This window comes from Trachinotus anak, unplaced genomic scaffold (assembly GCF_046630095.1).
Source record: "Trachinotus anak isolate AG129_WGS33_773 ecotype Australia unplaced genomic scaffold, CSIRO_AGI_Tana_v1 ptg000009l, whole genome shotgun sequence".
Taxonomy (NCBI): domain Eukaryota; kingdom Metazoa; phylum Chordata; class Actinopteri; order Carangiformes; family Carangidae; genus Trachinotus; species Trachinotus anak.
Window position 1 is genome coordinate 2,793,860 of NW_027273860.1, and position 13,588 is coordinate 2,807,447.

General features: G+C 42.6%; 2 protein-coding genes across 3 annotated transcripts; one reads left to right on the top strand and one right to left on the bottom strand.

The window, feature by feature from the left end:
• Window positions 1–729: 729 nt before the first annotated feature.
• Window positions 730–4,385, top strand: emc9 (ER membrane protein complex subunit 9). Of its 2 annotated transcripts, none has more exons than XM_071484610.1 (6): window positions 730–884; window positions 1,124–1,376; window positions 1,669–1,745; window positions 1,858–1,927; window positions 2,220–2,314; window positions 2,929–4,385. In XM_071484610.1, exons 2-6 carry the CDS (start codon window positions 1,182–1,184, stop codon window positions 3,107–3,109), a joined length of 618 nt encoding a protein of 205 aa, XP_071340711.1. In that variant the 5' UTR covers window positions 730–884; window positions 1,124–1,181; the 3' UTR covers window positions 3,110–4,385. The 2 variants fall into 2 exon arrangements, with proteins under 2 accessions (XP_071340711.1, XP_071340710.1); XM_071484609.1 differs by having other exon boundaries at window positions 1,174–1,376.
• On the bottom strand, window positions 3,225–12,860 carry irf9 (interferon regulatory factor 9). The gene is made up of 10 exons (XM_071484607.1): window positions 12,765–12,860; window positions 12,309–12,369; window positions 11,364–11,486; window positions 11,089–11,269; window positions 7,850–7,983; window positions 7,359–7,443; window positions 6,941–7,000; window positions 6,336–6,725; window positions 5,788–5,903; window positions 3,225–5,532 (listed from the first exon to the last, which is right to left on the bottom strand). Exons 2-10 carry the CDS (start codon window positions 12,363–12,365, stop codon window positions 5,365–5,367), a joined length of 1,314 nt encoding a protein of 437 aa, XP_071340708.1. The 5' UTR covers window positions 12,366–12,369; window positions 12,765–12,860; the 3' UTR covers window positions 3,225–5,364.
• Between the last annotated feature and the right edge of the window lie 728 nt (window positions 12,861–13,588).

A 13,588-nucleotide genomic window follows, 5' to 3' on the forward strand; every position in this document is an offset into this window, starting at 1 on the left:
ATAATCCATTCATATCAACTCGTCTGACAGAGGGACGGAGTTGCATCAGGTTCGCAGCTGCTAGTTTCATATCTGCTTTAAGGGTGCAAGTTGACTTTTCCCCCACCAGATATCTTCAGCTGCTGCATTGCATTGGATGAATAAGAATTTGGGTTTTGGTTTCCTGCCTGTGCAGAACTCTATTGCTGCACATCCTGCTGACACCCAATGTTGTGGTTAATGATGATGCCAAAATGGCCTGTAGTCTATGTAGTCTCAAATGTCAAAATCTGAGGGAATTCTAACTGTACCACTAAACATCCCATTTAACATGCAACTCCATGACAGCTGTGTTCATAATCTCAGTGCTTTAAATTCTAATAACTGCTCACAACAGTTTGTTTTGCCTTACGAAGTTTAGCTTTATATTAAATCAATTGAAAAGTCTTAAGTTGGGAACTGACTTATAAATTGCCATTTTACACCCAATTCACAAACACAAAATCTCGTATCTCTTATGAATTTAAATCCAAATGAAATCAATTGTCTGAATACAAACTTGCTTGAATCCTGTTAACATTTTTATCCGCTGCACCACCTCCTCACCACTGGAGGGAGCGCTGCTATAAAACAAGCATTACACTGGAGCTGAATGAAATGATTGGCACCTTGTTGCTCCAACCGGAAGACAAAACGTCGACGTCCCGGCCAATCACATAAATACATTTAACTCCTGTGGGCGGGACCGGAAGTATCGTTCAGACGCTGTATGTTAGCGGCTAAGTGAGACAGTTAGCCCTTGTTGGCCTCATTAAAGCCTACATGAGCCGTTAGACTTGAAAATCTCCAGTCAGCATTTGCTTCTTGAAGCTACATATTCGGTGTAAAATTATATTCTTCTTCAGGTAAGGGCGAATTCATATCTGCGCGGTTAGCTCGTATGCTAATGCTAACACACTGCAGCAACAGCAGCCGGCTGGCAGGTGATTGGGCTACAGCTAGCTTAAAAAAAACAAAAACAAAACAAAACACATCCTTGGAGGACGATTTTGTGTCGGTTGTGGGTGAATTTGGTGCAGTTTAGTTTCATGAACATCACCGCTGTCCTTCACGTGTGTTGCCCGGGTACAGCCGGCCTTGTCAGCCCAGTAGGCTCGGTGTGTGCAGTGCTTGTGTGTGTCTGTGTCCCCTCAGCGGCCGCCATGGGTGAGGTGGAGCTGTCGTGCCGAGCCTACGTGAAGATGTACCTGCACGCCTGCCTGTTTCCGCGGTGCAGCATCAACGGGCTGCTGTTGTCGTCCAGCTCGGCAGGTGGTGCTGTGTGTGTGACGGACTGTGTGCCGCTGCTGCACTCGCACCTGCCCCTGGCCCCCATCACTCAGCTGGCCCTCACACAGGTAGTTTTGAGGTTGTTTTCCAGCACATACAGCTGTTTTAAAGGTATTTCCAGAATCCTTAAAGATTTTTTTTTTTAACCCATATCCCAAGCTGTGACACATAGTGCTGTGAAAAAGGATTCTTTCTAAAATAATCCCATGCATACTTTTTATTTATCAGTTTACTTTGCACAAATTGCAATTAATAGAAAAACATTTGATGTCTTCTGCCTCTGCTCTTGCTGGAAGAGTTTCCAATGTGCATGGGATTTAAATGGTGTTTTAACGTGACCATGTGACCTGCCTGTTTCAGGTGGATGTGTGGTGTTCACAGACTCAGCAGAGGATAGTGGGATACTATCAAGCCAATGCCTGTGTATCAGATAGTAGGTGAGGTTTCCAGCCCCTGGTTTCTCTCCACACCACACAGTTTTGATTTCAGTGAATTGTAAATGTTTCCACCATTTTCTTCAATGTCTCCTCCATCTTTTCAACCCACCAGCCCGACACCATGTGCACTGAAGATAGCTGATAAGATCTCTGAGCAGTTTGACAACGCAGTTTTGTTAATGGTGAGTAAAATAGACAGGATTTGATTTAACACCATGAACCTCCTTCCTGCCTGCGGTCATATTAGAAATTAGACCTGGAACAAGAAGCAAAATATTTATCAAACTTTGGTGACTAGATCCTCTTGCATTTATGTTTAATATTGTTATTAGACTGATTATCTTGGTGCTGTTGTTTTAAGGCATCAAGTTGGGCTCATTACAGTTTGTAGGTTTATCTTATAAATTATTCATAAAAAACACATTATTTGTTAATGTGTAGGATCTTAATGTGCTTCTCTGTTTTGTTTGATAGCTTGATGGTGGTAAGATGTCTCCAGACTATCGGGTTCCTCCCATCGTGATGTACGAGCGCAAAGATTCAAGGTGGACGCTCAAAGACAAACACACGTAAGGCACAGCTGGTGGGAGGGGAAGAGTCTCCCAGGCCTTAAACCAAGGAGTGTGCAGGTCTTTAAAAAGCACTGAGTTTAAAAAGACCTTTTGAAGGCATTAAAATGTCTTACATTTAATTTCCAGAGGTGTGTATCACCCTGGTGGACAGCAGTACTACACAAAAAGTGCCTAACTTATTTGCACCACACCTGGCAGAGGGATGGGACATAACCATTTTTTATTGTACATGTAACATTGATTTCAAACATCTATTAATATTTTTTCTTTTGCATTTTCTTTCCAAAACTTTTTAGACCTTAGAAAATCTTTACTGAAACATATAATTTTAAATTCATACGCAGTCGCTGGACGTTATGTCATCATGCTGGCGTCTTGTTGTTCTGTGACTCTGTTGCTTTGACTCTTCACATAAAAGAAACCCCATAGTTGCGCCACAGGTGATGTAGATGATCTGATTACATTTTGTTGTGCATTGTTCCATAAATTTGCATATTAATGAGGTAAAACTTAAACATGTCATGGAGATCATGGTGGACATGATTCAGTCCAACTGACTAAAATTGCTGCTACACTAACACTGACTCATCCTTTGTTTCCCTCTTGTTCAGGATAATGCTGAGACAGTGGGAGGAGACCCGGGCGATAGCCAGTCAGATGCTGGAGTCGGGCGATCACATGTTATTGGTGGATTTTGACACCCACTTGGACGACATCACAAAGGACTGGACCAATCAGAAACTGAACACCAAGATAGCAGAGCTCGCCTCGCCGGCCAACGGGAACATCTAGACCGAGAAGTAGCACCAGTTTATACTAGAGCCCGGATTTATTTATGTTCTCACCCAACGTCATTGTTATGCACAAATGTGATTTTTATAACCCGACAAGAACCACGTGCTCCACACAGAGTTTAGGAAGACGTTTATTTTTAATGCATTTTCCTGACTGAACAGGGACATAACATAGAACATACATAAATAACAAAATATTTACAGCTGATTTAAAGGAAAAATCCACCTTAAAAACACCTGTAACACTGTTACTAATCACCTGTGGTATTTGCTTATGGTTTAATTTTGTCATTTGATGCTATACTGTTGTTTTTTCTACATATATTACAAGCAAAAGGGGGTGGACTCTTAGAATACAAAGGTTCTGCAGTGAACACTAGTGTGTTGAAGCTCAGATGGTTTTTGTTGATGGTCAGGGTTAAGGTGGTAGCACCTTCATGGAGGAGGATTCACTGCATTAGTTTTAGCTAAGTGTTCCTAATAAACTGCCAACTGAGTCTTTTTATGTTCCTTTGTGCCTCACACTGACTTGAAAACAACAGTATGTTCTGTTTGTTACTATTTTACATCATAATTTATAACAGATGCGCCATATGAGTCAGTGTGTTCCTTTGTAGTTTGTCTTCAAACCTCAGTTATTGTCACATTTCCTTTAAAGGCCAAACCCACGAGGCTCATTGGTCTCGACGTGACTCATTCGTGAAGCTGCTTGTTGTATTTTACAGTACAGCACTTCTTACCTCGACTGATCGTGTGACTTTTCAAGAGGAAATGTCTGACAAGTCTACCAGCTCTTGCCAGAAACAGTTGGCTGTGGGAGGTTTGAGGAACAGTGTTGCACAAACATTTTACAGGATATTTGGTTGATTGTTTGCCAAACTGTCACATATAAGGCTGTTCAAAAGCCTCATCACAGCCTCAACAAAAGTCAAATACTCTGAGCTTCAGTAGACTGTGTTTACATCTGTATTCAGTCAGATGTCTCTGTTCTGTCGACCTCTTGTAATCAGCTGAGTCCGACAGTGAAACATTTTAAAAAGCTTTTAAAATGTCTCCAGTGTCAGGATCACACGTATAACTCTCAAAACACTAATCCAGTTTCAGCCTACAGGAAGTGCAGTGAGCGCGTTGTTGTGCAGTTGATTAGTTTCTCATGTATTTAAAAAAAAACACTGAAATGAACGATTTCTAACACAGATGGATTTTTCCTTTAACTGTCCTGTCACACCAACAATGTGAAACTTTATCTATTAAAAGACAACAACCAACCCTCATCTGCATGGACATTCATGTCTCATGTATAAGAACAAAAACCTCACATGAAAAACTTTAGTTTGAATTGGATTTGAATAGATGAAGAGGCAAAAACTAAAACTATTAGGATACATTTATTTCTCACTACTGCTCTACTTTTTGTTGCAGCTACAACTTCACTTATGGCGTTGTTTCCTTATTTTACATTTAAATGAATATTTGATATCTAAAGGTTTCTATAGTGCTGTAGTATAAACACAATTGTAATCAGCTGATTCAAGCCATGGTTCTCAACTTCTTCAGCCTGTGACCCCTTCAAAACCAAGCAAGGTCTCTTTGTGAATGACCTGTAAACAAGTTCAAAGTGTGTTTTTGTTTTTTTTCCTTTTTTTCATATGACTACATCTTTAAGAACCTTCAATAATCCAGCGATTTACAAAGAAAAGAAGCAAACATCAGAGGAGGCCTTTTTTTTTTTTTTTTCTTTTTTTCTCCCCTATCCTGTTGTTTTTACTTTGAAGGGTCCTGAACCACAGGCCTAGAAGAAAGTGAAAAGAACTGAGTTAACGTCACGTTTTTAAAGAGTTAAGACGACCTCTCAGTGTTGGATTACATGTAGTGCTTCAAGTACACCAACTAATCTTTCAAAGACACAAGGGCCCAAAGTCCGTCCCTGAAAGTCCACTTCCAGGGGACAGAAAGTTCACTATTTGATCTCCAGTCATTCAGTGTCAAATCTCTGGCGCACCGAACCCAAACTAAAGTTATGTGTTTCTTAAGTGCTACGCTTTAAGTTTTGCCGTCTGTTCAGGCTGAGCATCCAGGAGAATTGAGACTGTAATTTGGTGAAAGCGGTAAACGTAACCATGTTGACACATCGCTCAGCCCCCTCGGTCTCGCTTCATAAGAATGGGTTTAAACTGGCGGGGGAGGGGGGCGTCCTGTTTTTTTTTTTTTTTTGTTTGTTTTTTTTGTTTGGTTTTTTTTTAGCTGAAGTGCTCAGAGGCTCCCGCAGGCGATGGTGTCGGAGGTGGGCGACGGCACGGTGACCAGGTTCAGAGTAATTTCTCCCAACGGAGACTGACTGGCCAGAGACTGGAGGATGGTGATGGAATCGAAGATGGACTGAGCGTTCTGGACCTGCTGCTCCGCCCACGGGAAAGTGATCTGCAGAGGAGGGAGGAGAGGGCAAAGGTGCTTTTACTCTTTGTCCCACTTATTTTCCAGCTGAGCACCAGATCATTTTTCGGCCCTGATTAAGGGATTTAGCTGGAAAATCTGGACTCGTAAAATAAATCATCAAAACTTAGTCACTGAAACAAATAAAATATTGAAGTTTAAGTAGAAAAAAAAATGCAGTTTCATGAAACATCAGTGGGTAAATCTTCAAGGCAGCAGCCTGAAGTGGTAAAGTGTCTTTACCTTCACAATAATGAGTTTTCTGGACGGGTCCTCGCTGTGACTCAGCTCTTCTCCAAAACACAGAGTGACGCCGCACTCAGGAGGCTCGCCGCCGTTTGAGCGGAAGTGGTCCAGCTCTGAAAAGTTACGTCGAATTAGTTTCAACTAATTCACTGCTTCAAGGCTGAACTCTGGGTCTAAACAGGGATTTTTATTATCAATGAATTTCTCCATTGTTTGATCGATATAGAGCCAGAAAGCTGCGGAAATGCTCAGTGATTCAAGCGTCAGGTAAAATATTAAAATATAATTATTTAAAACCATAAACGACAACGAGAAGCAGAGAAAATCTTCACCATTCAGAGAACGTTTGGCTTTTTTGCTTGAAAAATATTGATGAAATGATTATTAACAGATTTAGTGATTCTTTTTCTATTATTTGAATTGTTGAATGGACACATTTTTTCAGCTGTAGTAAAAAATATGTGTAAAACATGAGCAAGTTTTGGACCTTGAAACTATCTGTTCACAACAGCTGGAGGTGGAAACTTTGACTCGAGGTCACTCACGTTGTTTGAAGGCCTCTTTGCTGAAGAGCAGCACCGGCTCGTTGTTCCTCTCCATCTTGTGCAGCCCCGGCATGGTGGTGTGCGGCCCCGTCCAGAAGACCCGTCCCTGGCAGAACCTCTTCCCGTACACTCCCTGCTGCATGGAGGTCAGCACCACTCCTTTCTCCATGAAGGGCAGCAGGGTCAACAGCGCCTGCCGGTCCTGGCCGGCCGGCAGCGTGGAGGGTGGCTCCGGCAGCGGGATGCGAGGAAACCTGCCTTTGAGGGCGGCCGGCGTCGGGGGAACGAGGGAAGACGGCAGGTAGGTTATCCGGACATCGGTGCCCTGGATTTGACGTTTGAGAACCTCCTGTCCTAAATAGTGAACCACTACGCTGAAGGAGTCCTGGACTGGAGACAGGAACGGACAAGAGTGGAAAGATGCTTTACCTTTCAAAATAAAAGTTATCCATTCACAGTAGTTCAACTATAGTACTGAATTCATTTCTGCAAAATCAAGCCAAGAAAACGAGACTACATGTTGGGAAATTATTGAGCATTTCAAGGGTGTTGCATCAGAGCCAAGAAATAAAATCTACAGCTGTGCCTAACAACCCGTTTATTACCTTCTTGAGAGGCAGGGACGCTCTCCTCGATCCGCACGTCCAGCCTGATCTCATCGACCACTGCAGAGACAGAGAAACACACAGTGATAAATGGACTCTGAGATAATGTCAGCAGCCAGAGTGCTCTGCGTTTTGCCGGCAGGTGTGTGAGCAGATCAGGTGACAGATTAGAAATTGGAGTAACCTGGTTACGTAGATGCTGCAGCTCATTAGATTTCTCTTTATTTGGGAGGCACAGCGCTGAGATAACGGCTCTGTGGCGAGAGCTCGGCTGCTTCATGCAGCACAGATGTGGTTTTTACAGAATAATGGAAACCATATTATACACAGAGACTCCTCCGTGCATCATGATGTTTAATGGTGCACTGTGTCTGCACCGGCCTGTGTGAAGGCTGCGGGTTAATGCTGTTAAACCCACCTCCGGTCTGGATGCTGGTGTTGTGCTGGACGGGCTCCTCTGTCTCGACGATGATGTCACTCCGCAGCAGAGTGTCTTCAACACACTGAGAATCAGAGAGGGCGCAGCTGAAGACGGGTTTTCATCTCACAGACACGTGTGTTTAGCTTTAGCTCAGGCTACCAGAGTGAAGCTGAGATTTATGATTATCACTCTGTGCCGAAACCCCAAGAATCCGGAGACATCCTTTACAGGTTCTTGCAAGAATCTGGATCACAGCTGGAGATTTCTTTGCTACGACATCTCACAATGCTGTGATTGGAGCATGTCCAGTCCCGATTTCATCATAAATGGGTCATAGTTTGAAATATTTGGGCAACATCTCTGGATTCTGGGGTATTTTGCACAGAATCTGATTAATGCTAAAAATCCTCTGCAGCTTGAGACTTTCCATTTAACTTGCTCCATTGTTTTGACTTCAGCTCCGGCGGGGGGGGGGGGTAATAACTCACCAGCTGAGTCGTGACCTCCTCCTCCGTCTTTATCTGCTTGACACGAGTGACATCATCGCTCTCTACTTCGCTGCTCCTCCTTTTCGACCTCCTCGTAGATTTTTCTCTGCACTTCTTTTCCGGAGCCAACAAGCCTAAACAGACAGAAAAAACTAAATAAATCATTGAACTCTGAGTTTGAAACTGTTCCGCTTTTCGTTCCTTTCCTCCCAGTTAATGTTGTGGTCTCAGTTACTGGGCGTGTTTGACCTTAAAGAGCCGGTTAACTCCAGGAAACATGCAGCAGTATCTTTAAGGAAGGCAGACCGGGCCAACGCTGGGGAAACATCTCCACTTACAGTGAAAACAGTTGTGTGAGGGATTATTTTCACTTGTTTGGGAGAGGACCGGAAGGCTTCAAGCCAGAATAATAAATAAAGCAATAAAATGCACTGAAATAACACCAGTCAGTCGTTGTCAGAGTTGTACTTTGGTCTTTTCTCAGAGTCACCAGCAGAGCAGGGCAGGTTTATTTGGATAAGAGCTTTAAAACACAAAGGCAATGAAAAGTGACTTGTGTAACTATGTTGTGGACGTGCATTGCAACAGAATTAAGGGGGAAATAAAGCCAAGTGACAGATTTAGTGCAGTAAAAACGCCGTGTACATTAAGAAACAAGTCATGTGGATAAACCCTGATCTGATCTGACCTGACGACGTTCAGGTGTTCAGCATCACATCGAGTCACGTCCGCCAGCAGAGCCTGTAAATACCTGTCGAGTGAGTCAGGTGAGGCTGCTGCTTCTGACACGACCACCAGCCACAAAACCACACGTCCGGTCAAGAAGCTACACATTCAACAAGTTAAAGCCCGAGAGTCTCAGAGCGAGGAAGAAGAGAGTGACTGCGACTCAGGATGAGGAAGAAACAGAGAAGTGACCTACAATAACAGATGGAAGTAAAGAGGTCATTGCACCATGAGGTGGAAAAGTTTCCACAGGCATGTTGTGTAATGTTTTAATCAGTGTTTTCCACCCAGCTGCAGGAGTGTGAGTCTGTGTGTGTGTGTGTGAGAGACGGGGAGTGTTGTTGCAGTTTTATAGTTCGTGTATATTATCTCTGTAAATATTTCAAATCGTAACAGGAGAACGAGGCCATTAAAACGACTCAGCGCTCGTCTCACCTCTCAGTTACTCTAAAGCAGTTTGTATTTTAGCTCATGTAAAATAAAAATGAATTAATAAATTAACGACTTTATGTGGAGTCGTGTCTCAATAATATGATCGGACTAAATTCTATTTTCACTTATAACAAAATGACAGTCACAACATGTGCAGAGCGGGAGCTGATGTCTTCAGACGTCCAAACACACTCAGCCAGAGACTGTTTGACTTTTCTTCACTGGTGTTTAAAGGAAAAATTACTGAAACGATCATTGATTATTGTCAATTAACTGATTAATCGATTGATCACTTCAGCTCTCTGCGAGTGTTAATGGTAAAAAATGAGTCACTGAACATGGTCTTTTATTTTTGAAGAGCGAGCTCACTGTCTCACTCCACATTAATGAATATGAACTAACATTTTATTGTTTAACTTAATCAAACACATTATTTCATGTGTAGCTGTTGAATATATTTGTGATATTTCTCATTACATAAGTGTAATTATAACATTAATCATTTATTATAATATTAATATTGCCCATATTTTAGCAGCAGCTCCAGCTCTGTAACATACGAGCAGGGCTGTTTTGTGCGCGTGTTGCGGCGTCAGGCTCGATGTTGTTATCAGAATAGTTTTGTGTGTCTGTTAATAGTGTTGAGCAGCGTCTGTTCCTCTGTTATTCACAGACAGAGCATCACACGGTGCCGCTGACTCTCCGCCAGAACCATCACTCATCCCAACACATGGGAGCAAATTAACATCCCACCTGCAATACTGGTTTCCAGTTTATATTTCCTGCAGTGACACGCAGATTGTTAGTTGTATAACCACGGGTGGAGCTGCGGGATTTTGTTAACCTGCCAGATGAGTAATGGGATAAAACTTTAATATCTCGGGCAGATATTTTGACGCTCATCTTTTATGTCCATTTTCAAGAAAAGAAAAAAAAAGCCAAACACCTGACGGTTCCAGCTCCTCCAATGTGAGGATTTGCTACTTTTTCCAGTCTTATTTTGTTATAAACTTAATATCTTTGGGTCTCAAACAGTCGATCAAAAACAAGAAGCTAATTAGAGAATTCACACTGAGCCCTGGGAAATTTTTCTTATTTTCATTTTTCACTGTTTCGTGAAGCAAGCAAGTAAAAATAATCAGATGAATCGGTGCTGAAACTAATCGTGAGTTGCTAATAACATCCAAAGCAAATCATCTGAAACAAGCTCAGTGTACTGACACGACTGCATCACCCCAACACTCACTGTGTTAAACACAAATAATCATTATGAAACTACAGCGTGAACACTGTGGGTTTTAGGTCAACACCGTGTGCTGTGTACCTCCTCCCTTGTTGACTGTACTCGATACAGTATTTGTCTGTACTGCCAGATACTGGACGAAGTATCAGGTTTATCTCTCTGCCTGCATAACAGCTCACGTCATGAAGGCTCTCTGGCATCCGAACGCCACAGTAATCTCTTCTCCACCACAATCTGATTACAAGTATCTGACTATAGGTAATAAGTTTCACTGATCACGCATCAGGTCGCTTCCTTCAACACCTCCTCGGAGCCTGTGTGAAAACGTCTCCAGACCAGGATCATTCAGAGAGTTCAGCTGGGGAACGTGCTCTGGATGTACCTGCTCACCTGAACAAGAGCCGACAAGTGATGCTGAGCTTCCTGTCGTCTGACGGCTGAGCACAAAGTTTCTGAATCATGATTTTTTTTGCCACTCAGAGATCCCAGGACAACGCTCTGAGAAATTCAGACTCTATAGATCCGTCGATATTTATCAATATGAGGAATGTAACGTAACAGGACTGAGCAGATCAGTTAAAAACACTTCTGACGAAGGAAATTCACCTGTCTGTCAAATCCACAGTTGACATCTTCAACTGTTCAAAAAACTGGAGGATGTTCAGCTCACAGTGATGAATTATCAAAACAGTTAATCAACCGGTTGCACCAGCACGACTTTTGGTTGCAGCCCCAGTTGGCATCCCTTCGGTCCACTACCCCGGGAGAAGTGGGAAAGATTCATTCCCATCCCTGCGTGGGAGAGAGCAAGGAGAGGGAGGAGCTGCGTCAGACTCACCCTGCTCGCTGAAGGGCACCAGGCGGTAGACCTTGTACGGCTCGGAGATGTCCAGCTGGGCTCGATCCATCACCTCCTTGAACTCGGGGCTCTTGTTGAGGGCGCAGCGCAGACGGGTCTTCCAGGAGGCCGGGTTGTCCTGCCCCCCGTCCGTCAGCTTTCCTTTGAACTCTGCCCACGCCTGCAGGAGACACAGATGTTTAGTGAAGACCAGTTACAGAGGCTCTGGGTCGCTCAGATGAGCAGAGTTTTGAGCCAAAAAGATGCATCCTGACCTTGAAGATGGCGGCGTCCTCGTCTTTGCGGAAGTCCTGTTTCCCCGCGTGTTTCCACGGGATGCGGAACATTGTTTTGGCCTCGTCGTCCCAAACCAGCCCGGGATATTTTCCACTGCTGACCTGCAACGGTCAAAATGCAAAAACACAACAGATGAGTTTGATTTGCTCACTACAATTTCTCTGAGCAACTTTATTAACTTTATTTTCAGGTTTTTTACTGTTGGTCGGACAAAACCAGAAATGGAGATGGATATTTTTTATATATATATATGTTTTACATTTTACAGACAAATCAAATCATCCTACATGCAGCCCTGCCCGTCTGCTCAATAAAACAAAATGTGATTTTATTATTTTATTATTTCTTGTTATTTGTTATGCAATGATAAAGCCAATCAGCTGTAGCATCTTCTTTCAGTATTTATAGTCTTTATCTAATCCAGTTATTATTGTGTGTTAACCACTAAGCTGGTGCGAATCCATAGCCTATAACTGTCAGAGGAAGAAGCCTGGACTGAAGTGTAAGTTTGGCTCTTATAAATTTCAGAATGCTGCATTTCCATCAGATTTATTCCACTTTTCACAGCCTTCAGAGCCCCTCGCCTCCCGACTTTACAGTAGAACTGTTTTAGTTCTGCATTTATTTATTTTATGGCATAAAATACCTTCTCAGTGGTTGAATGAATCCATTATGACCTGTGACCTGCATTTTGACAAACCCTGAAGTTTGATAATCGACTAATTGATTAATCCACAATTAAGCTGCCTGTGCACTGTAAGTGAAAACATCATTAGTGATGTGTTTAATTTGAGTGGAGCCCCCTATCGCTCTCTTTCCCTTTCCTTCTCCCCCCTCCTGCTGCCTCTCCCCCACTCCCCCTCCCTCCCCATTTTCCCAGCACACACACACACACACACACACACACACACACACACACACACCTGCTCGACGATCCAGGCACGCAGTCTGCGAGTGGAGCGCATTCTCCCCGCTGCCATGGTTCTTGAAAAGCAGAGAACAAACCCACATTTTAAAAGAACATCAGCTTGTCCTGCAGGTCGCAGCGCGTCCTCACAGTGACACTTTAATAAGACTGTTTTCACAACAACTGTCCAACAACAAGGAGAAAACAATAAGTGAAGAAGTTTAAACGGAGTCTTGTTTTAATTCAGATATCACTTTAAACCATGTGTGCGCATCTTCGGCTGCCACACAACAATCGCTTCTAAAATTAACTCTTTTTTAAACGGAGTCTGGTTTAAGAACAAAACTAAAAAGCAACATCTCCTCCCACCTGTTATATATATATATATCTATATAACTATATATATATAGAGGTAGATCAGATATAGACGCTGAGGGGTAAAATGGAGGAAGTGGATTTAGGTTTCGTTTACCTCGGCTGAGCCTCCTCCGGTGTGTGCGGGCTGTGAGCGGCCGCTCTCTGGCTCCTCGCTCCGGGCTCCGCAGCTTTTCAGCAGACTCGCCTTTTCCCAGAAGTCACGTGGTTTATCAGAAGCAGTGCGTGCGGCCGCCGCCGGGGGGCGACACCGGGCACACACACTAACACAACACGTGACATCTCAAATGTGACTGAAGGTTTAACCACAATTATGGATTTATAGAGTATAGATATATTATATTTAGAGTAGTAGAAAGGCTCCACATATCACATCAACAATAAAAGCAGCATTTTGCAGTTGTAAAAATCACAATTAACCCAGAGCCATGCAGGAAAAAGGACTTAACCAGTAGCATTTATCAAAATAAATGCTAATTGACTTTCTGTTAATCAACTAATCAATTGCTGATTACTTGTGGATACTGTAAGTCGAAGTATATTTATTACCCTGTGAATTGTAGTGAGGGAGAATTACAAAGCAGCAGGAAAAGAAAATACAAGTACAAGTACATGCAATTTGCATTCAAGTACAGAACATGAGTAAATTCATTTAGTCACATTCCATCACTGATTTTAGACTCTTAAATACATTTGCTTGCTTCCTTTATCAAATTCATTATGTGACTATAAAATAAAAATATTTGTGTTTGTTGGGGATTTATTGCTGGTAGCTCTGGTATATAAGGAATTTACCTGTACCAGTGTTATTATATATTGTCTCATACTTAAAGTAACTAGTAACTAAATCTGCCAGATAAACATGATGGAGTACATAAAAGTAGCAAAAATAGAAATATTATGTATATATAATATATTATT